At 33.4% G+C, this 17096-nt stretch overlaps 1 protein-coding gene across 1 annotated transcript; it reads left to right on the forward strand.

Annotated features, from left to right (window-relative positions):
- The first annotated feature begins 15610 nt into the window (after positions 1–15610).
- On the forward strand, positions 15611–16075 carry LOC115961214 (inorganic phosphate transporter 1-11-like). The gene has a single exon (XM_031080232.1). It carries the CDS (start codon positions 15611–15613, stop codon positions 16073–16075), a length of 465 nt encoding a protein of 154 aa, XP_030936092.1.
- Positions 16076–17096: the final 1021 nt, after the last annotated feature.

Below are 17096 nucleotides of genomic sequence, written 5' to 3' on the forward strand. Positions count from 1 at the left end.
TAACGATATATAAGTGACCACAAACATGTCATCACTAAAAATTGCATATTAGCAATGATATTGTTTGTCATCACTAATGATATGATAAAATATTAGCGATAACATTGTCGTCGCTAATAATATTTTACATTTTTTTTTTCCTTAAAATTTACATTCTGAATTTTACATGGTTACTTGTTGGGTAATAACAAAGCACAATCCTATGCACATAAAAAAATTTCAATCACAAATACTCATAGAAGCATAACAACTGCTTAATCAATAACTACTAATAAGGGAAAATAATACCCAAGTTCAATATCACATACATAATAAAAGCTCCAATCTATTCACTTTAATACTAATCAAATGATAATGAATTCCTCATGAAGATATGCAATCAAGCTAAAACTTGTTGCAATGAACAAAACACAAAACAAGAGCCAACAAGGAACAAGACAAAAGAAAGAGAAAAGAAAAGTAACCGCTAAAATTCCATATCCAATTTTCTCAATATTTCCAAACTAGTCTCCTTTTAAAAAGTACTCCATAACTCAAATTAAATTAAGACCCTTTTTACAATTCACCAATCAGTTACACCCAAAACACACAAAAACTCCAAAATTCATTCAAAACCCATGAAACTCTAAGACACAGAGACCCATAACTAAACCATGAAACAGTTGCTGATTTTCAAAGATACCCACAACTTGTTTACCAAAATTAAGGAATACCCAGAAGGTAAAATGAAGAGAGATCATCAAAAGTACCTCAATTTAACACAACCAGGAAAGATGTGAACTTTGACCCTCCCCAAAGTTGAAGTGTCAGACTTTGAGTTTAGTTTCTTGCTTCTATAAAAAATAAAAATAAAAACTTTGTTTCTTTCACATAGTGTCTGGTAAACGCCTTGGACTTACAAGTTGAACAAAAGAGTGAGATCGTACTCTTTTCTGATCACGTTTGTGCCTTCAAGACGAACCACCACTAGTACTTTCAGCATAACCTTCAAAACAAGTATAAGATAAAGAGTTATAACCAAAAGGTGTATAAAACTAAGAACATGGGTTACCTCTAAACCTTCCACAAAAAAACTATCTCAAGCATTAACTTAAAAAGATTTTAATTTTTAGAAAGATGAGATAATGGGTCTATGCAGATTTTTATACTCCCTCTCCAAATTGAGAGTCCCACTTTGGGAATTTAACAATAAAGTGAAAATGATAAATGGTCACAACTATACCTCAAAAGCTAAAAATATACTTAGATTTTCTTTTCTTTTTTTAAATGATTCATTTTTTTCCCTCCAAAAAGATTAATTCAAGAAGGTTCTAATTTTTTAACTTTACTTTTCAAAAGGCTACATTTAGGGAAGGCAGGGCGGGGTGAATATTCTTTGTTGGAAAGATTAGGGGCAGGTTCATGGTTTACTTTATACCATAGGTTTGCAGTACAGGTGTACCTTTCAAATGCTGAGAGAAAAATGCAATACATGAAAAGCAACTCACATATATTTTGAGTGAAACTTAATCACAACATTAGTTAAAGTTTGAGTATACCTATATAAGTTTGCATGAATGCAAATTTTGTTCACTTTTGCAAATAAAAAATGAGAAATAGAAATTTGGATGCGATGTTTAATTTGTAAGCGTAAGAAAATTAGGGGCAAGATAGAATTAAAAGGCAAGCATCCTAATAAACAAGAAAATGTCAGGCTTCTTCATGGTTTTACAAGGAAATGACATCTGATGACACCTTTAAAATTTTAGATTTATATGGAATAATTTACAATAACATTGAATTATAGAAGTAAACACAAAAGGAGGGAAAAGAAAGGGAGACTACTCACAGCCTTTGAAGACTAGGAGACCCAAAACCGAAATGTTGGAAGGCTTTGACACTTCACCAACCAAATTGTTCAGCTCCACAATAGCAGCAGAAGCCAATTCTTTTGCTTAAAAAGCCTCTTCAGCCAATTTTTGATTCTACACACATAACCCACTATTCTCCTCTGAAAGCTGAACATGTTCCAACTTAAGTTTCTCATTCTCAATCTCCTATCCAAACAAACAAACACAACAATGAGTTCCAAAAGTGCAGACATTTGTCAAAATGTAGAATGACACATAAACAATGTGCTTTAATACCAGACAACTGTGTAGTATATTTTGTAGATGAATCAGGAAGTTTCCTAGCATGAGTGGGTCAAGCAACTGGATCTTTTACAAGGATCACACGCTAGCCATTTGTGAATTAGATTTAGCCAGATGGATTGCCATGATGTAGAAGACAAGGTGTTATTTGCATGTTATAAACAAGAGTTTTAAATTGGGTCAAAAAAGATGAACTCATGATAAGGACAATCAAGTCGCTGCCATAATAATCCGACTTTAATAAACCATATTTCCACACATCACAAATTTTCAATCACAAATACTCGTATAAGCATAACAACTACTCAATCAATAACTACTAATAAGGAAAAACAATACCCAAGTTTCATATCATATACATAATTTAAAGGATAATTACACTTTACCCACCTGTGGTTTGCCTCTAATTCAATGTGCCTACCCGTGGTTTCAATTTTGACACTTTGCCCACCTGTAATTCTCACCGTTACTGTGCCGTAACCCACCTCTCTACTTTCCGTTACTCTAACACAGAAAATGTAAAAAACAAAACCCCAACTGGATCAAAACACTCTCACTCAAATCTTGAACATGAAGAACATACCCAAAAATCTGACAATCACATTCTTACATGCTCCCTATAATCACAGGAAAACGAATCTCTCAACAGTGCCCTATATAAAACCAACGAAACCACAGATCCACACACCTAGTCCAAACCCATCACCATCAGTCACCGAGTGAGTGAGTGAGAGAGAGAAAATGAAGAAGACAGGGAAGAGCTACAAGCCCAATGGAAAATCAGAGAAGAGAAAAGATCTGAAATCAAGGATGGGCATGAATGGATCGCCGAAGAAGAGGGGTCATGGAGGCAAGTTCACTTGGGTTGGTGATGGCTACTCTTAGCCTGAGATTGGGTTCGAATCTGGAGGAGTTTTTGATGTCAAGGACCCCAAATTTGAAGACCCAAATGAGACCTTCACTATCTAATGATTATGATAATCATGTGTTTGTCTGTCTTTTATTTTTACTAGATCATGAGACTTATGAGATGTAAATATTTCATTTGAACAGTTCTAGATCATGAGACTTATTTAAACGAAATAAGTTCTAGAGTACTTTCTGATTCAAACGAGATTATTCCGTCAAACGAGATTATTTCAAACCCAAACCCAAAATATTTCGTTTGAACCATAATATTTCAAACCCAAACCATTTTGTACAGTTCTAGTGTACTTTTAAAAAAGAAATAAGAATTGATGAAGCTATAACATAATCATATGATGCTCGAACTGTTCTGATAAGTTATTCTGTCAACACAGATTTATACTAGTTTTGATCACATGATTGCACAACATAGTTTGCTAAAATAAAATTGAAACTGTGGTAATGCTGCTATGGCCCCTTTGTATCAAAATTGAAAAAATCTGTAATTTTTCAGATTTTTGGGTATGTTCTTCATGTTCAAGATTTGAGTGAGAGTGTTTTGATCCGTTTGGGGTTTTGTTTTTTACATTTTCTGTGTTAGAGTAACGGAAAGAAGAGAGGTGGGTTACAGCACAGTAACAGTGAGAATCATAGGTGGGCAAAGTGTCAAAATTGAAACCATGGGTAGGCACATCGAATTAGAGGCAAACCACAGGTGGGTAAAGTGTAATTATCCCTAATTTAAATTCAAATCTACTCTCTCTAAAATAATAAAATAATAATAAATTCCTTAAGAAGATATACAACTAAGTTTGCAATGAAAAGTGTCTCCCCTCAACATCATCAGTAGCCTAAGGCATGCGACATTTTAACCTGAAATAAAAAGAATAAACCAATGTAAAGGTGAACTAAAGTAGATGACAAAAATGTGTACAAAATAGTTTTAACATCCAAGTAAAACTTTAACATTTTTATTTTTCAAAAATACCATAGCTAAGAAGATATGAAGGCTTTATGTATTTAACAAAACTTAAACTGCATCAAAACTCAACTTAATCTTCATCCCCAAGATCTCCAATAGATTCATCATTGCTAGATAAATCTTTTTCCTGATCTGAGCTTGAAACATCGTCATCACTATATGTTTCTTCTTCATTGTTGGAATCTGTATCCCATTCCTCATTAGACAAGTCATCATTGATGAACATACTTTCATCAAGTTGCACATATACATCATCAACAAGTATTAAGTCCCCTAAATCTATTGCTGGCACACCATCTCTATGTAACAAAGTTGAGTCTTCATCATTTTCTTGTTGAACTGTTGCATTAACCCCAATACATTCACTTTCTTGGTATACCGCATTACCATTATCTTCTTCATTTTCTTCATGCACTTTCTCTGTGTCTGTGGGAATATCATACATGTTTCTATGCATCATATGTTGCACTACTCGCCAACTACTGCCCAATTTGGAATCATTCAAGTAAAAAACTTGTGAAGTTTGGCATGCTAGGATAAATGGGTAAGAATGATACCATATACGAGATGTATTCACACTTGTACAATGCTCATCCCTTTGCATTCCTATTCCATCCCTAGTGTCCCACCAATCACACTCAAATAAATATACATGATTATTGCCCATGTAGGTTAGTTCCAAAACATTCCTCAACTCACCATAATAGTTAGTTTTTGTTCCACCAACTTCACCTGAAACAAAGACACCGTTATTTTGAGTACGACGAGTATGTTCACGGTCTTTTGTGTGGAACGTAACACCATTCACAATGCAACCTTGGTAAACTGCAACTAGAGCATCAAATCCGCATGCAAGACTATATAATTCTTTTGACACATTTGTCACATTACTCCCACATATATGATCTTTGAACCAATTTTCGAATTCAACTTCATGCTTATGATGATCAATGTTAATGATGCCTTCTCCCTGGATCTCCAAATAATGTTCACTACATTATAAATACGTAAAAACACTTCATTTTATTTTCAAGTAACATGAAAATTTTCTTTAAAAAAAATCAATGGATTTTCAGATAACGCTTACTACATAATAAAAACATATAAGCACTTCATTTTATTGCTAAGTAACATGTAAATTGAAATATATATATATATATATATATATATATATATATATATATCAATGAAACACTTACGTTTTGTTCGAATCAATTTCTGAGCAATTGCTAAGCACATACCATCGAGCCCATGTGAGATGCATATCATCAAGTCTTACATATTTTGCTACTCCTAAAGGACGTACTGGTTGTGAAAAAACAGACAAGCCTACATCCCTTTCCCCCTGACACCTGTTTCTATTCCGCTCCTCACAACTCCATACTGTCTCAATCTCACGAAGATACATGGAGCAGAATGTCAAACATTCAATAGATAAATATCCCTCAACAATTGACCATTCTGGACGTGCTCTATTTCGCACAAACCATTTTAATGTACCAAGAAACCTTTCAATTGTATACATCCAGCGAAATTGAACAGGGCATGTAATCTCTACCTCTCGAGGTAAATGAAGAGCTAGATGTACCATTATATCGAAAAAAGCGGGTGGAAATATCATTTCCATTTTGCATAAAATCACAACAATGTCTTCCTTCATTTGATTTAAGACATCTAACTTCAATGTTCGTGAACACAAGTCCTTAAAAAATAAACACAATTTAGTCAATGTTGTACGTATATTATCATTGAAATATCCACGAATTGCAACAGGAAGTAATCGTTGTAAGAGTACATGAAAATCATGGCTTTTCATTCCTGAAATCGTACCCTCATTAGTGTTCACACATCTACTAATGTTAGATGCATACCCATCAGGAAATTTCACATTTTTCAGCCAATCATAGAATCTTGTATTCTCAGCTTTTGTCAATGTATACTTTGCTTGTGACATTTTTGTAGATGTACTAATTTTCTGTAAGTGCAAATCTTTACATATGCCCATATCTTCTAAATCCTTTCATGCATTAGAAGTGTCTTTATTTTTCCCTTTTCCACTATCATACATCAGTGTACGTAAGACACTATCACATATATTCTTCTCAATATGCATGACATCTAAGTTATGTCTTAGTTTCAATGTTGACCAATAAGGTAACTAAAAAAAAAATACTTTTCTTTGTCCAATTCAACTCAATCTTCGTGCGCTTTCTTTTTCTTGTAGCTTCATAATCTCCAAATTGCACTTCTGGAACATTTATTAGTTGTTGTAACAATTGATCTCCTGATAATTCATTAGGGGCTATCCTATGCTCTTTAGTTCCATCAAAAAATTCTTTCTTTTTTTGCACCAATTATGCTCCTGAGGTAAGAATCGACGATGACCCATGTAACACAATTTGTGGTGTAACAATTGATCTCTTGATAATTCCTTAGGGGCTATCCTATACTCTTCAGTTCCATCAAAAAATTCTTTTTTTTTTTTTTTTTGCGCCAGTTATGCTCCTGAGGTAAGAATCGACGATGACCCATGTAACACAATTTGTGGCTAAACTTCAAATAACTCAACTCTGTATTCTCATTACATATGGAACATGCTAACTTTCCCTTGGTAGACCACCCAGATAAGTTTGCATATGCAGGAAAATAATTTATAGTCCATAATAACGCTGCATGCAACTTAAATGAATGTTGCGTTGATGCGTCATACGTCTTGATGCCTTCATTCCATAATTCTTTTAAATCATCCACCAACGGCCGCAAGTACACATCAATTTTGTTTCCAGGTGCCTTACGTCCAGGAATAAGTAAGGACAAAATCATATATGGATCTTTCATACACCTCCGTGGAGGTAAATTATACGGCATAAGTACTACTGGCCATATGCTATATGATGTACTCATGTTACCAAATGGATTGAACCTATCGCTTGCTAAACCAAGTCGCACATTGCGGGAATCTGTAGCAGACCAAGCATGTTTTTTATCAAACTCTTTCCACACTATTGAATCAGTAGGATGTCTAAGGTAATCTCCATCTTCAAGTCGCTCATCTTTGTGCCACCTCATACCTTTAGCTATATCTTTCGACATAAACAATCGCTGCTACCTTGGTTTAATTGGAAAATACCTTAAGACCTTCCAAGGAATTTTTTTACCTTTACCATTGTCCTCTTTCCATCTTGAAGTATGACATTTTGGGCATTCTTCTTTATCAACATGTTCCTTCAAGAAAAGTGTACAGACTTTTTTGCATACATGTATCAACTCATAGTTAAAACCCAAGTCTGGCCTAAACTGCTTTGCTTCATAATACGATTTTGGCAATGACTCCCCATCTGAGAGCGCCTGCTTTATCAAGTCAATCATCAAATCAAACGACTTATCACTCCAACTGCAAAGTGTCTTTATATGAAGTAGTTTCATACAAAAAGAGAGTTTAGAATACTTCTTACAACCTGGATAAAGCTCAAGTTGGGCATCTTCCCACAACTAATCAAAAGGTCTTGCTTTGTAATCATTGTTTGATGGACCTGGAGAAGTGGAGGATTCACCTATATTTGCATCGGGAAATGTCCCCCTATAAATGTCATCTAACATTTTTCCAACGTCATCAATGTCCTCTGCTTGTGAATTATCATCATTATGCTCAGCTTGCACGTGTTTAAAAAACGGATCTTCTTCCCCATGAAATATCCATTCGGTGTAATTCAAATCAATTCTATTCACAATCAAATGAGTCTCCACCGTATCTATATGTTGATAATATCGATTTGTGCATTTACGACATGGACACTTAATCCTACCAACTCGATCTGCATGACCACGTGCCATGTTAATGAACTGCTTAACACCTTCACTATATCGTGTACTAATTCTATCAGTTTCATGCATCCAACTTTTATCCATCTTGATGTCCCTATCATAATTTCAACAAACACATTCTTACTGGAGATGAAGTGAGTCGATGAGTTAAACAAGTTCTCTATTATGATGTCTCTATCATAATTCATAAATACAAAAGAAGTGAACTACTTACCAAGTATAACCCAATTTTCATTAGAAATAAAATCAATTAAAAAATATAAACAAAATTGCTTGTTATTGAAACAACAACAATCATAATAGACTATTTTCAACTAGTCCGACCAATTCATTGTACAAGACAACAAGTGCCTCAAAAACAAATTAATATGTTTTTTGATAAGTCAAAATAATAATTATAATGAATATGTACATTGTACATACTCAATTTGTAAAATTTCAGGGTGACAGCCATAGTTTCAAAACCAGACTTGATCAGTTGATTCCACTAGTTTAGCCATACCTATACCAGACCAGTGATTACCCTAAAATCGAAAAAATTCAAAAACTAGTCAAAATTGGTTTTGGCCAGTCTTGATTTTTTTTTTCTCTATTTTTATAAATCCCTCTCCTCAGATCAAAATGGAAAAGAATCTCTAAAAATATTTGGACTCACAAAATAATAAATTGAGAAATATATATATAATTAATTTTTATTATTATTTATGAGATGATACAACCATTGATCAAACTCTAATCTGACCACAAAACCAGAAATCACTCTATCTGGTTCTCTATTAAGAATGGTTTTAAAATAATGTGACTGCCAAAACTCATACCCAATTCTTTGTAACTGCCTCAGTTATGCATCGAAACTTTAAGCTGAGACTACCAACCAAACAATTCAGAAACAAACAGAGAGCATGAGATTTTCCTCAACAAAGCCTTTTTCCCATGTATTTGATCAGTTTAATGAAATTCATTTAGTCATTCCATCTAGAAAGCACCAACGCAAAACTAGGCAATCCTTATATACAACCATGTACATGACTCTGATCTTAATTAAGAACTCATGCCAATCTTGATTACATTTACTTCAAAACCTTTATGGTTATCAATATTCATGTATGGTTCAAGTTTTTATTTCCAAATAAAGTGGTTGAAGTGTGTTTGCTCAAGTCTTGTCTAAATAGTGTTTTGTCTTTTTTGCTTAGGTACAAAATAACTAATCTTGAGATTGTTTTTGTATATGTGAATTCCTTTTTATCACCTGTAACCAACATAGAGATGTGATTCTCCTAGCTCATGTTTTTCTGATCAATATACTGTTGTGTGTATTACTCACAGAATTCCATATCCTAATTTTGATTACTGGATGGTTCTATCAGGTGAACCTTTTAAACTCCGTCTGATGGGGGCTTTTATAGGGTGTTTCCTCATTTTAAAGAACAGAAGCATCTCATTAGATAAATCAAAGGTGCTTTAGCCTCTTGCTAATTTTGAGAAGCAACACAAGGATTGCTTCTCAAAGTAACTAAGCTTCTCATAATATTAAAAAAGAAGTATGATAAAGATACGGACACAGTATAGGCAGTTCTTCAAAAACTAGGAGAGGATATTGTGGGGAAGCGACAATTAACTATTTTAGGTCTACTTTATGTTAATTTTAGGATTAGAAACAAACAAATATCAAAATATTTGACAATATTTTAGAAACAAAATCAAAAGCAATAATAAATATAAGACAGTCCAACTAGTGTAATTGAACTCCCTTCAACCACAAAATAACAATAGAGATAAAAACAAAATGAATATCTAACCTTTACACACTTTGTAGCGGCAAACCAATTACGTTTCCCAAATCGCTAACTTGCAAAGCACAACAAAAAAAAAAAAAAAAAAAAAAACAATCTCAATGCTCAATTATGTTTCCCAATTACGAATTCAAGGATTGAAGGCAAAGAAGCCAAAGGAAATAAACAGACCAAACTGTTCAACATTGAGAGTGTACCTGATCAGCGCCGAAGTCTATGACAGTTGAATGGATCTTACGAGCTTGTTCGAACAGTGATGGAAGAGGAAGGTCCTCTTTTTTCTTTTCTTTTTTTTCTTTTTTTTTTTTTTTTTTTTTTTTTTTTTTTTTTGCATTCACTCACCGGTGGGATTAGTGAAACCCTAGAAATTGAAATTAAAATGGGAATTGAATCTGAGGGGTGGGATTTGAAATTTATGGAAATTGAGAGCGGTAGAATTGAGATTTGAGAAGATCTGAAAGAGGGTGTAGTCGTGTAGAAAATTTGAGAAGAGGAAGACGATGACCCAGAGGGTGTATGTTAGTGCACTGTTGTCTTTATTCCCTACCTAAGGAATTAAGACAAAGTTACAATTTCTTTACCCTTTTTTCTCTAAACCAGTAATAGTTGCATTGGTTTTTGGTTTGGCTTAGATGCAACTTAGTTTAGTTGAAAACCACGACCACATAAATAAAGCCTAGTCTAGTTTAGTTGAAAACCACGACCACATAAATAAAGCCTAGTCTAGCCTACAGAGTAGAGATGGACAAATGGCTTTACTTTTAAGTATACTTCAGAGTTTTTACTCTTTTTCTATCAATTAATTTGGGTGGCACGTTACTCTTTTTCTATCAATTAATTTGGGTGGCACGGCACGTGTTGCATTTTTATTGAGAAAATTAAAATAAAATTTCTATTTGAAGATAAATAAAACCATGTATTTAAATTTAGAGTAACTATTTTAATATATAAGTATTTATTTGTCATGAAAATTTCTTAAAACCTATTTGCTAAAAGCAATATCCATTCACTAAAAACTTCTAAGAGTGATAATGAATATCATCTTCTTCTGATAATAAGCAATTGAGTTTTGTTAAGACATTATCACTCTATAAACTTTTGCAATGAATGATGTGATCATATATTACAATCGAAGGGCTTCATCAAATACTTGCAATTATTCATAATAAAGATTTTGTTATTCTTGCTTCATTTTTTGTTATATTACATTTTATGAGTCTAACCACGATATTTAGCTTACTTAGTTTTTAATGAACACCCTTTTAAGTAAGAATAGAAATTAAAAAAAAAAAAAAAAAAAAAAAAAGAAGAAGAGAATAACAAAGACATGTGTCATTGAAGTTTCAATTAGATAAAATTTCAAGTCTAGAATATTTAAACCTAGGAAAATCAACGTTCTTTAGGTAACAAATAGAATGTCATATATCACCATTCAAACTTTCCAAGTATGACTACCACATAAAACTCAAAATACATAGAAAATTTTTTGGGATATTAAAATTTAGTAAGGTTATTTTAGACATTCTACAATAGAATATTTTAAGAATCATAAGATTTCAAAATGGTTTAACTAAGAGGGTAACAGTTAGGGGTATTTCCTCAATTTTAAAGTTTAGGGAGGAATAAAATTACCCCAAACTTAATTTACTTTTGGTGTAAAACTATCTTTTTATTTTATTTTATTACTTTAAATTTTAAACGGTGTGTAAAAAAAAATCAACCCAAGAAAAATGTGCTTGAAAATGTGAATTTTGGCTTACCAAATTTGACTAAATGAAAAAAAAAAAAAAAAAAAAAAAAAAAAAAAAAAAAAAAAAAGGGGGTGAGAGTAGCTTTTTATTTTTCAAATTATACCATGTAATATCAAATGTGTGTATAGGCGCTAATTATAAATCTTACCTCCTAAAGTTATATCCTAACCTTGTCATTGGTTAGGCTCCCCTATCATATATTATTCCATTGTAATTTAGTAGTATCTTTTCTATAAGGCGTTTTTTTTTTTTTTTTTTTTTTTGGGTAAGCATTACACAATACCTTGAATTTTTTTTTCCTTGAACCTATTATAATTGGTTTCTCTAATTTAATGCAACTTTTCTCATTATAAAAGAAAGAGAAGACAGAAATATTGGTAAATTACAATTTAAATCTTATAGTTTAGGGGTAGTTTAAAAAGTTTCAATAAAACTATGAAGTATAAGACCTGTCCATGAAGTTATTATCTTTTATTTTATATATATATACACAATCTGTTAGTCATTACATGCAAATTTATCTCTCTTTTTTCAACCTTAAATTCATTCTCCCAAAGTTTAAGTGATGGATGAGTTGCAACTGACGGCATATAATATCCAGGGTGCCAAAATTTTGAAGTTATTACTTCATGCGGTGGAAAGTTAAGTTTAAGTTTCAGTTTCAATTCAAGATTTACAAATACTCATGAAGATCTAAGCAAAAATATAAAATTTAGTAATCAAAAGTAGATAGGTTTTCTAGTTTAAGCATGAAGCACTGATGAACATTAATACTCCCTATAATTTAGGGATGGCACTTAAAATGATTGTGAACTTTTGCCATGCAAAAATCCCTTTCAGAAACCTCTCAACTCCACTTCTCATATCTACAAAATACTTTTTCCTTGTAAACTAAGACGCAAAAGTGAAAGTTTTGTGCATTGAGTATGACTATAAAGCCTCAAACTTAAGATAACTTATTTTTCCTAAACTATCATATCACAGGAATGGTAAAGATCCATAAACCAGATCATAAACCAGACACATTCAATTAGCAGTACAATTAAGTAAATAAAATAAATAAATGAAATCCCCACTATCATTTCCTAATTGATTTTCCAAACCTACAACTTCCACCACTGAAAATTTAGGCACCGGTTTTTGAAAAGTTAAAAGATATAACTTAATTGGAGCATACCAACAAAAAACAAAAACAGTAAATTATAGTGATAAAAATTGGAGATTATGTTTGGGAAACAAAATGGAAAGACCTGGGAAACCATCAAAGGAATAAGCAATAACTACTAATAAGGAAAAACAATACCCAAGTTCAATATCAGATACATAATTTCAATTCCAATCTATTGTCTCAAATACTAATAAAGTAATAACAAAGTCTCAAATACTAATAAACTAATCACCTTATAGACTAGCTACCAAACCTTGCCATCAATATAGCTAGTTGCTGACATTGTTCCTCTACCTGACTCTGTAACTGTGCCACTTGGTTCTGTGTTTCAGCAAGTTTTTGATCCGACTCACCCTGTTTTTGCTCCGCATCGGACAGTTTCAGCATCATATTGGACAAATCTTTTTGCTCCGCATCGGACAGTTTCAGCATCATATTGGACAAATCTTTTTGCTCCGCATCGGACAGTTTCAGCATCATATTGGACAAATCTTGCTTGCAGGTTTCCAACTCCATATTCATGCTTGTCTCATATCGTAAATGAGAAGAAGGGGTTGGGGTCGGAATCACAAATTTCCCCATCCCTCTTACAAAGCCTCACCTTGTCCCTAGGACTTCTATAAAAATTTCCTCCTCAGTGCTTTGGTTCTCTTCATCAGCTACTTTTTCTATCATTAGATTCTGCACAGGTGACAAAATTTTACTAAATAATTTATGCAATTAATTCAAGATTTACTCTATAAATTATCTATATGAAATCAAACTTTCATATATATGAAGACAAATTGGAATATTAATTACGTAATTTTCTTCACTGGTATTAGTCACAAAAGAACCATCTTTCTTTGTGTGGGTCATCTTATAAAAATCCACTTTTCCAATCTCTTTACCACCTTGTTTTTTCTGCACATAATAAAGATAAAATTAACATGTATACACTAGCATTATTATAAATAATAAAGAATTAAATTGTTGCAACCACTTCTTAGTAAGCAATAAATGATTTGGATCCACAAGTGTGACCAGTTTTGTTCTTTCCTCTATTATCCTTATTCCGGTCTGACTTTTTCTAACAAGTAATAGATAAAAAAGAAAAAAAGATAATTAAAATGAAGAGAATTAAAAATCATAACAAAAAATATATGAAAATATACTTTTGTTGAAAATTATTAACATTTTAGTATGAACAAGATTTACCTTCCATGTGGTTGTTTCATATAGATCACATAAAGCATCCCATTTGTCCTGTGTCAAATCTGGTGGAACATTGGCCCTCACTTCCTCCTTACTAAATGTCAAGTACTCCTTGTAATAGTTACTCCGAATATTATTATAGTTACTTGACAATGAAATCTCCATACACTTCTTATCCTCAATGCGATTTGGGTCCAACGTGAAATCAGCCTAAAACATAATAATTAAAAAAACAATTATCGTTCATTTTTTTACACAAATTTTAAATACCATAGCCTTTGTAGTAACAACTTACCACCAAACAATTCTTCAACATTTGTTAGTGTTCTTATGGGGCCTTAGACCAAGATTGAAAGCTAAGGTTCGCATGTTCACGAACGATGAAGCCCACCCTTCTTGTAAACACACTAGCATTTTCACACACAGGTCCTTGGGCCCTTGGAGGTATGGTTATCGGAACGAGTCCATTTTCCCTCAATTTTTTAAACTTGGTGCATAGATTTCTACCTCTTTTCCATTTGTTGGTCATATTAACTATTAGAAAAAATAAGATAGCATATTCAGTAACATTTTGGCAACGTAACTTATTCAAATTCTATAGTAACAAAGACAACTACATGAAAGCCCTATAATTCCCTTCACCGTCACATTCTCCTTTAGTGTCTGAGTTTGAGCTGTCAAAATCACTAAGGGTAGTGGCAAACACTTTACCCTTCCCTCTCAGGTAGTTAGGACACTCCTTCTTGAGATGCCCATGACCATTGCATTCGTAACACACAATTCCTTGAGGGGATTGAAAATCCTTCCCATCTTTCTTCTTAAACTCCTTCCTATCACCCTTGGAGGATGAAAACTTTCCTTTGCTGAAAGGCTTCCTACTGTTTTTCATCTTCAAGCTACTCTAACCCATAAACATTATAACACAGCAGTAAAACGAAAGGTAAAAGAGTAGGGAAGAAGAATGCAAATACAAGATAACACGCCGATGTGTTATCGAAGAGGAAATCGAAAAACTCAGCGAAAAACCTCTCTACCGCCCTCCAAATGGTAATTGATCCACTAGACAATCAGTTGGGATACATGGGTTAGCAAGAGACCCTCCAAGTCTAATCTACCCGATGTACCTAAGCCCTCCAAGCTCCTACTCTAACAAGGCTTCTCGGAACCGTGTCTTGTCTAGCTCTCTGGATCCCGCAACAAGCTCTATGTTGCATCTGCCATCCTTGGCTTCTTCCAATTTTTCCTAGTAGCACCAAAACCTCACTGAACACTCTAAAAGGTTGTGGTAAGTGTTTGGGCTATCAACCTCTCAATGGTATGGAAATGGAAAGGTAGGAGTTGAGGAAAATCCACAAACAATTGTGTAGAGAAATGTGGGTATAACAATCTCTAACTCTCAAGGTTTGTGGCTAGGGTTTTTCTCTCTGAAGCACTCCTCAACTTTTGTGGGTAATGTGGGTATAAATAGAGTGGGTACAGAAAGTGTGTATCAGATAACATAGTCTGGCAAAACAAAATGTTTTACGAGTGTCTCGAGGGAAGGCCTTACTCGCGAGCTACTCGCGAAACACAGTTGTTTCCATCTGTCTTGACTCTTCGCATTCCAGTCATGTGCAGGGCACATGCATCATCTCACGGGATGCTTCGTTGCAAGCTACCCCGAAAACTCTTTTGTCTTCAATTACTTGAGTCTTCACACACTCTCTCTCTCTATCACACAACCCTTACAATTAAATCCTACAATAAATACAAGATACAAAAGATTGAATAAAATTACAATCAAATTTGGCACGGAATTAAAGCCAACAAAACATATAGTTGTAAATTACAACTTTACACAACTTATTGGGTTCTTCATGATGTCTGTGTTCATGTTTGCGCTAGTGATCAAATACGAATACTTCAAGGCACATGTCCCGCTATTTGCATTGTTATACGGGCTAACATTCTTCTTTGCGAACTTTGGTCCGAATAGCACAACCTTTGTGTTGCCAGCGAAGTTGTTCCCGACCTGGGTGAGGTCCACATGTCACGCTATGAGCACGGCGATGGGCAAAGCCGAGGCAATGGTTGGAGCTTTTGGGGTGCAGACCTATACTTTGTCTCGTGAGACAGGAAAGATTAGGAAGGCAATGATGATTTTGACAGTGACCAACATGTTAGGTTTTTGCTTCACATTCTTAGTGCCTAAGACCATGGGAAGGTCTTTGGAGGAAATATCTGTTGAGGATGAACGTGGCAATGAAGCCACGCAGGGAAGCGTTAAACCCTCGTCGGTTACACGAACTGCATTAGCAGGAACTAACTACAAGGAGTCTATGTGATCAGCATTCAGCCATATAATCAAGTATACGTGGGAATTCAAATAAGTGAACAAAAGAATATATTGTCTTTTGTCTTTTAATTTATACGTAGCTTGGAAGTTCAAGTAGTTTAGGAAGAAATTTAACATGAAAATAGAAATACTAGTGTTTTAAACCGGATTTTTAATATATTACATAATCAGAATACAACTATAAAATGGCCTAACTTTTGTAGTTGTAAACTGGGGTTATAAATAGTGGACACTAGACACACACAACCAATGTGGGATAAATATCCCACTTAGTATAACTCTAATGATGTTACACCACTATGTTATGTTTTTTCATTTGATGAGAATTTTGAAAAATTTACTGTTGGATAACATTTTCTTCTTCTATCCTTTATACTTGCAAAATTTGAAGATGATAAAAAAAATCAATAGTTATATCATCAATCAAATGTTTAATTTTCAAGTTTTTGTAGTTTAAAGTATGCATAAAAGATGAGTTTATAGATCAAATAATAAATAACTTCCAATTGCTAAAAACTTTGACATGCGTATTAAAAACTTATAGAACATGTAATCTAATGGTAGAAATTTCAAAATATAAATTAAGCGAAAAGTTCTTAATATTTAGCACACAAAAAATTAACTTCTTAAGCTTTACAAAAAATTTGAACAGTTTATTCTATTAGATCTAATGGTGTTCAAGGCATTATTAACAAGTCATCTAACTTCTTGAAATTCTTCTTGTTCCTCCATTATCTCTCTCTCTCTCTCTTCCTTTCTTTTTCTCTCTCCTCTCTAGTTTTTATGAGCAAATAGCAATAGGGGTTTGTTATTACGCACACAAAAACTAGTCTTGCGTACAAAGTTTGATAATGAATTTAGACCCCTGGTTGATTGGTTTTAACTCAATTAGCTAACTTGATTAGTTAATCAATTATGCTTGTACAGTTTCAATTTAGTTAAACATGTAAACAGCCATATAAATTTCAAAAACAGTGTAGACCACGGAAAATTAGAAGACAAAGACAATA

The sequence above is a fragment of the Quercus lobata genome, chromosome 9, assembly GCF_001633185.2.
Source record: "Quercus lobata isolate SW786 chromosome 9, ValleyOak3.0 Primary Assembly, whole genome shotgun sequence".
NCBI classification, from domain to species: domain Eukaryota; kingdom Viridiplantae; phylum Streptophyta; class Magnoliopsida; order Fagales; family Fagaceae; genus Quercus; species Quercus lobata.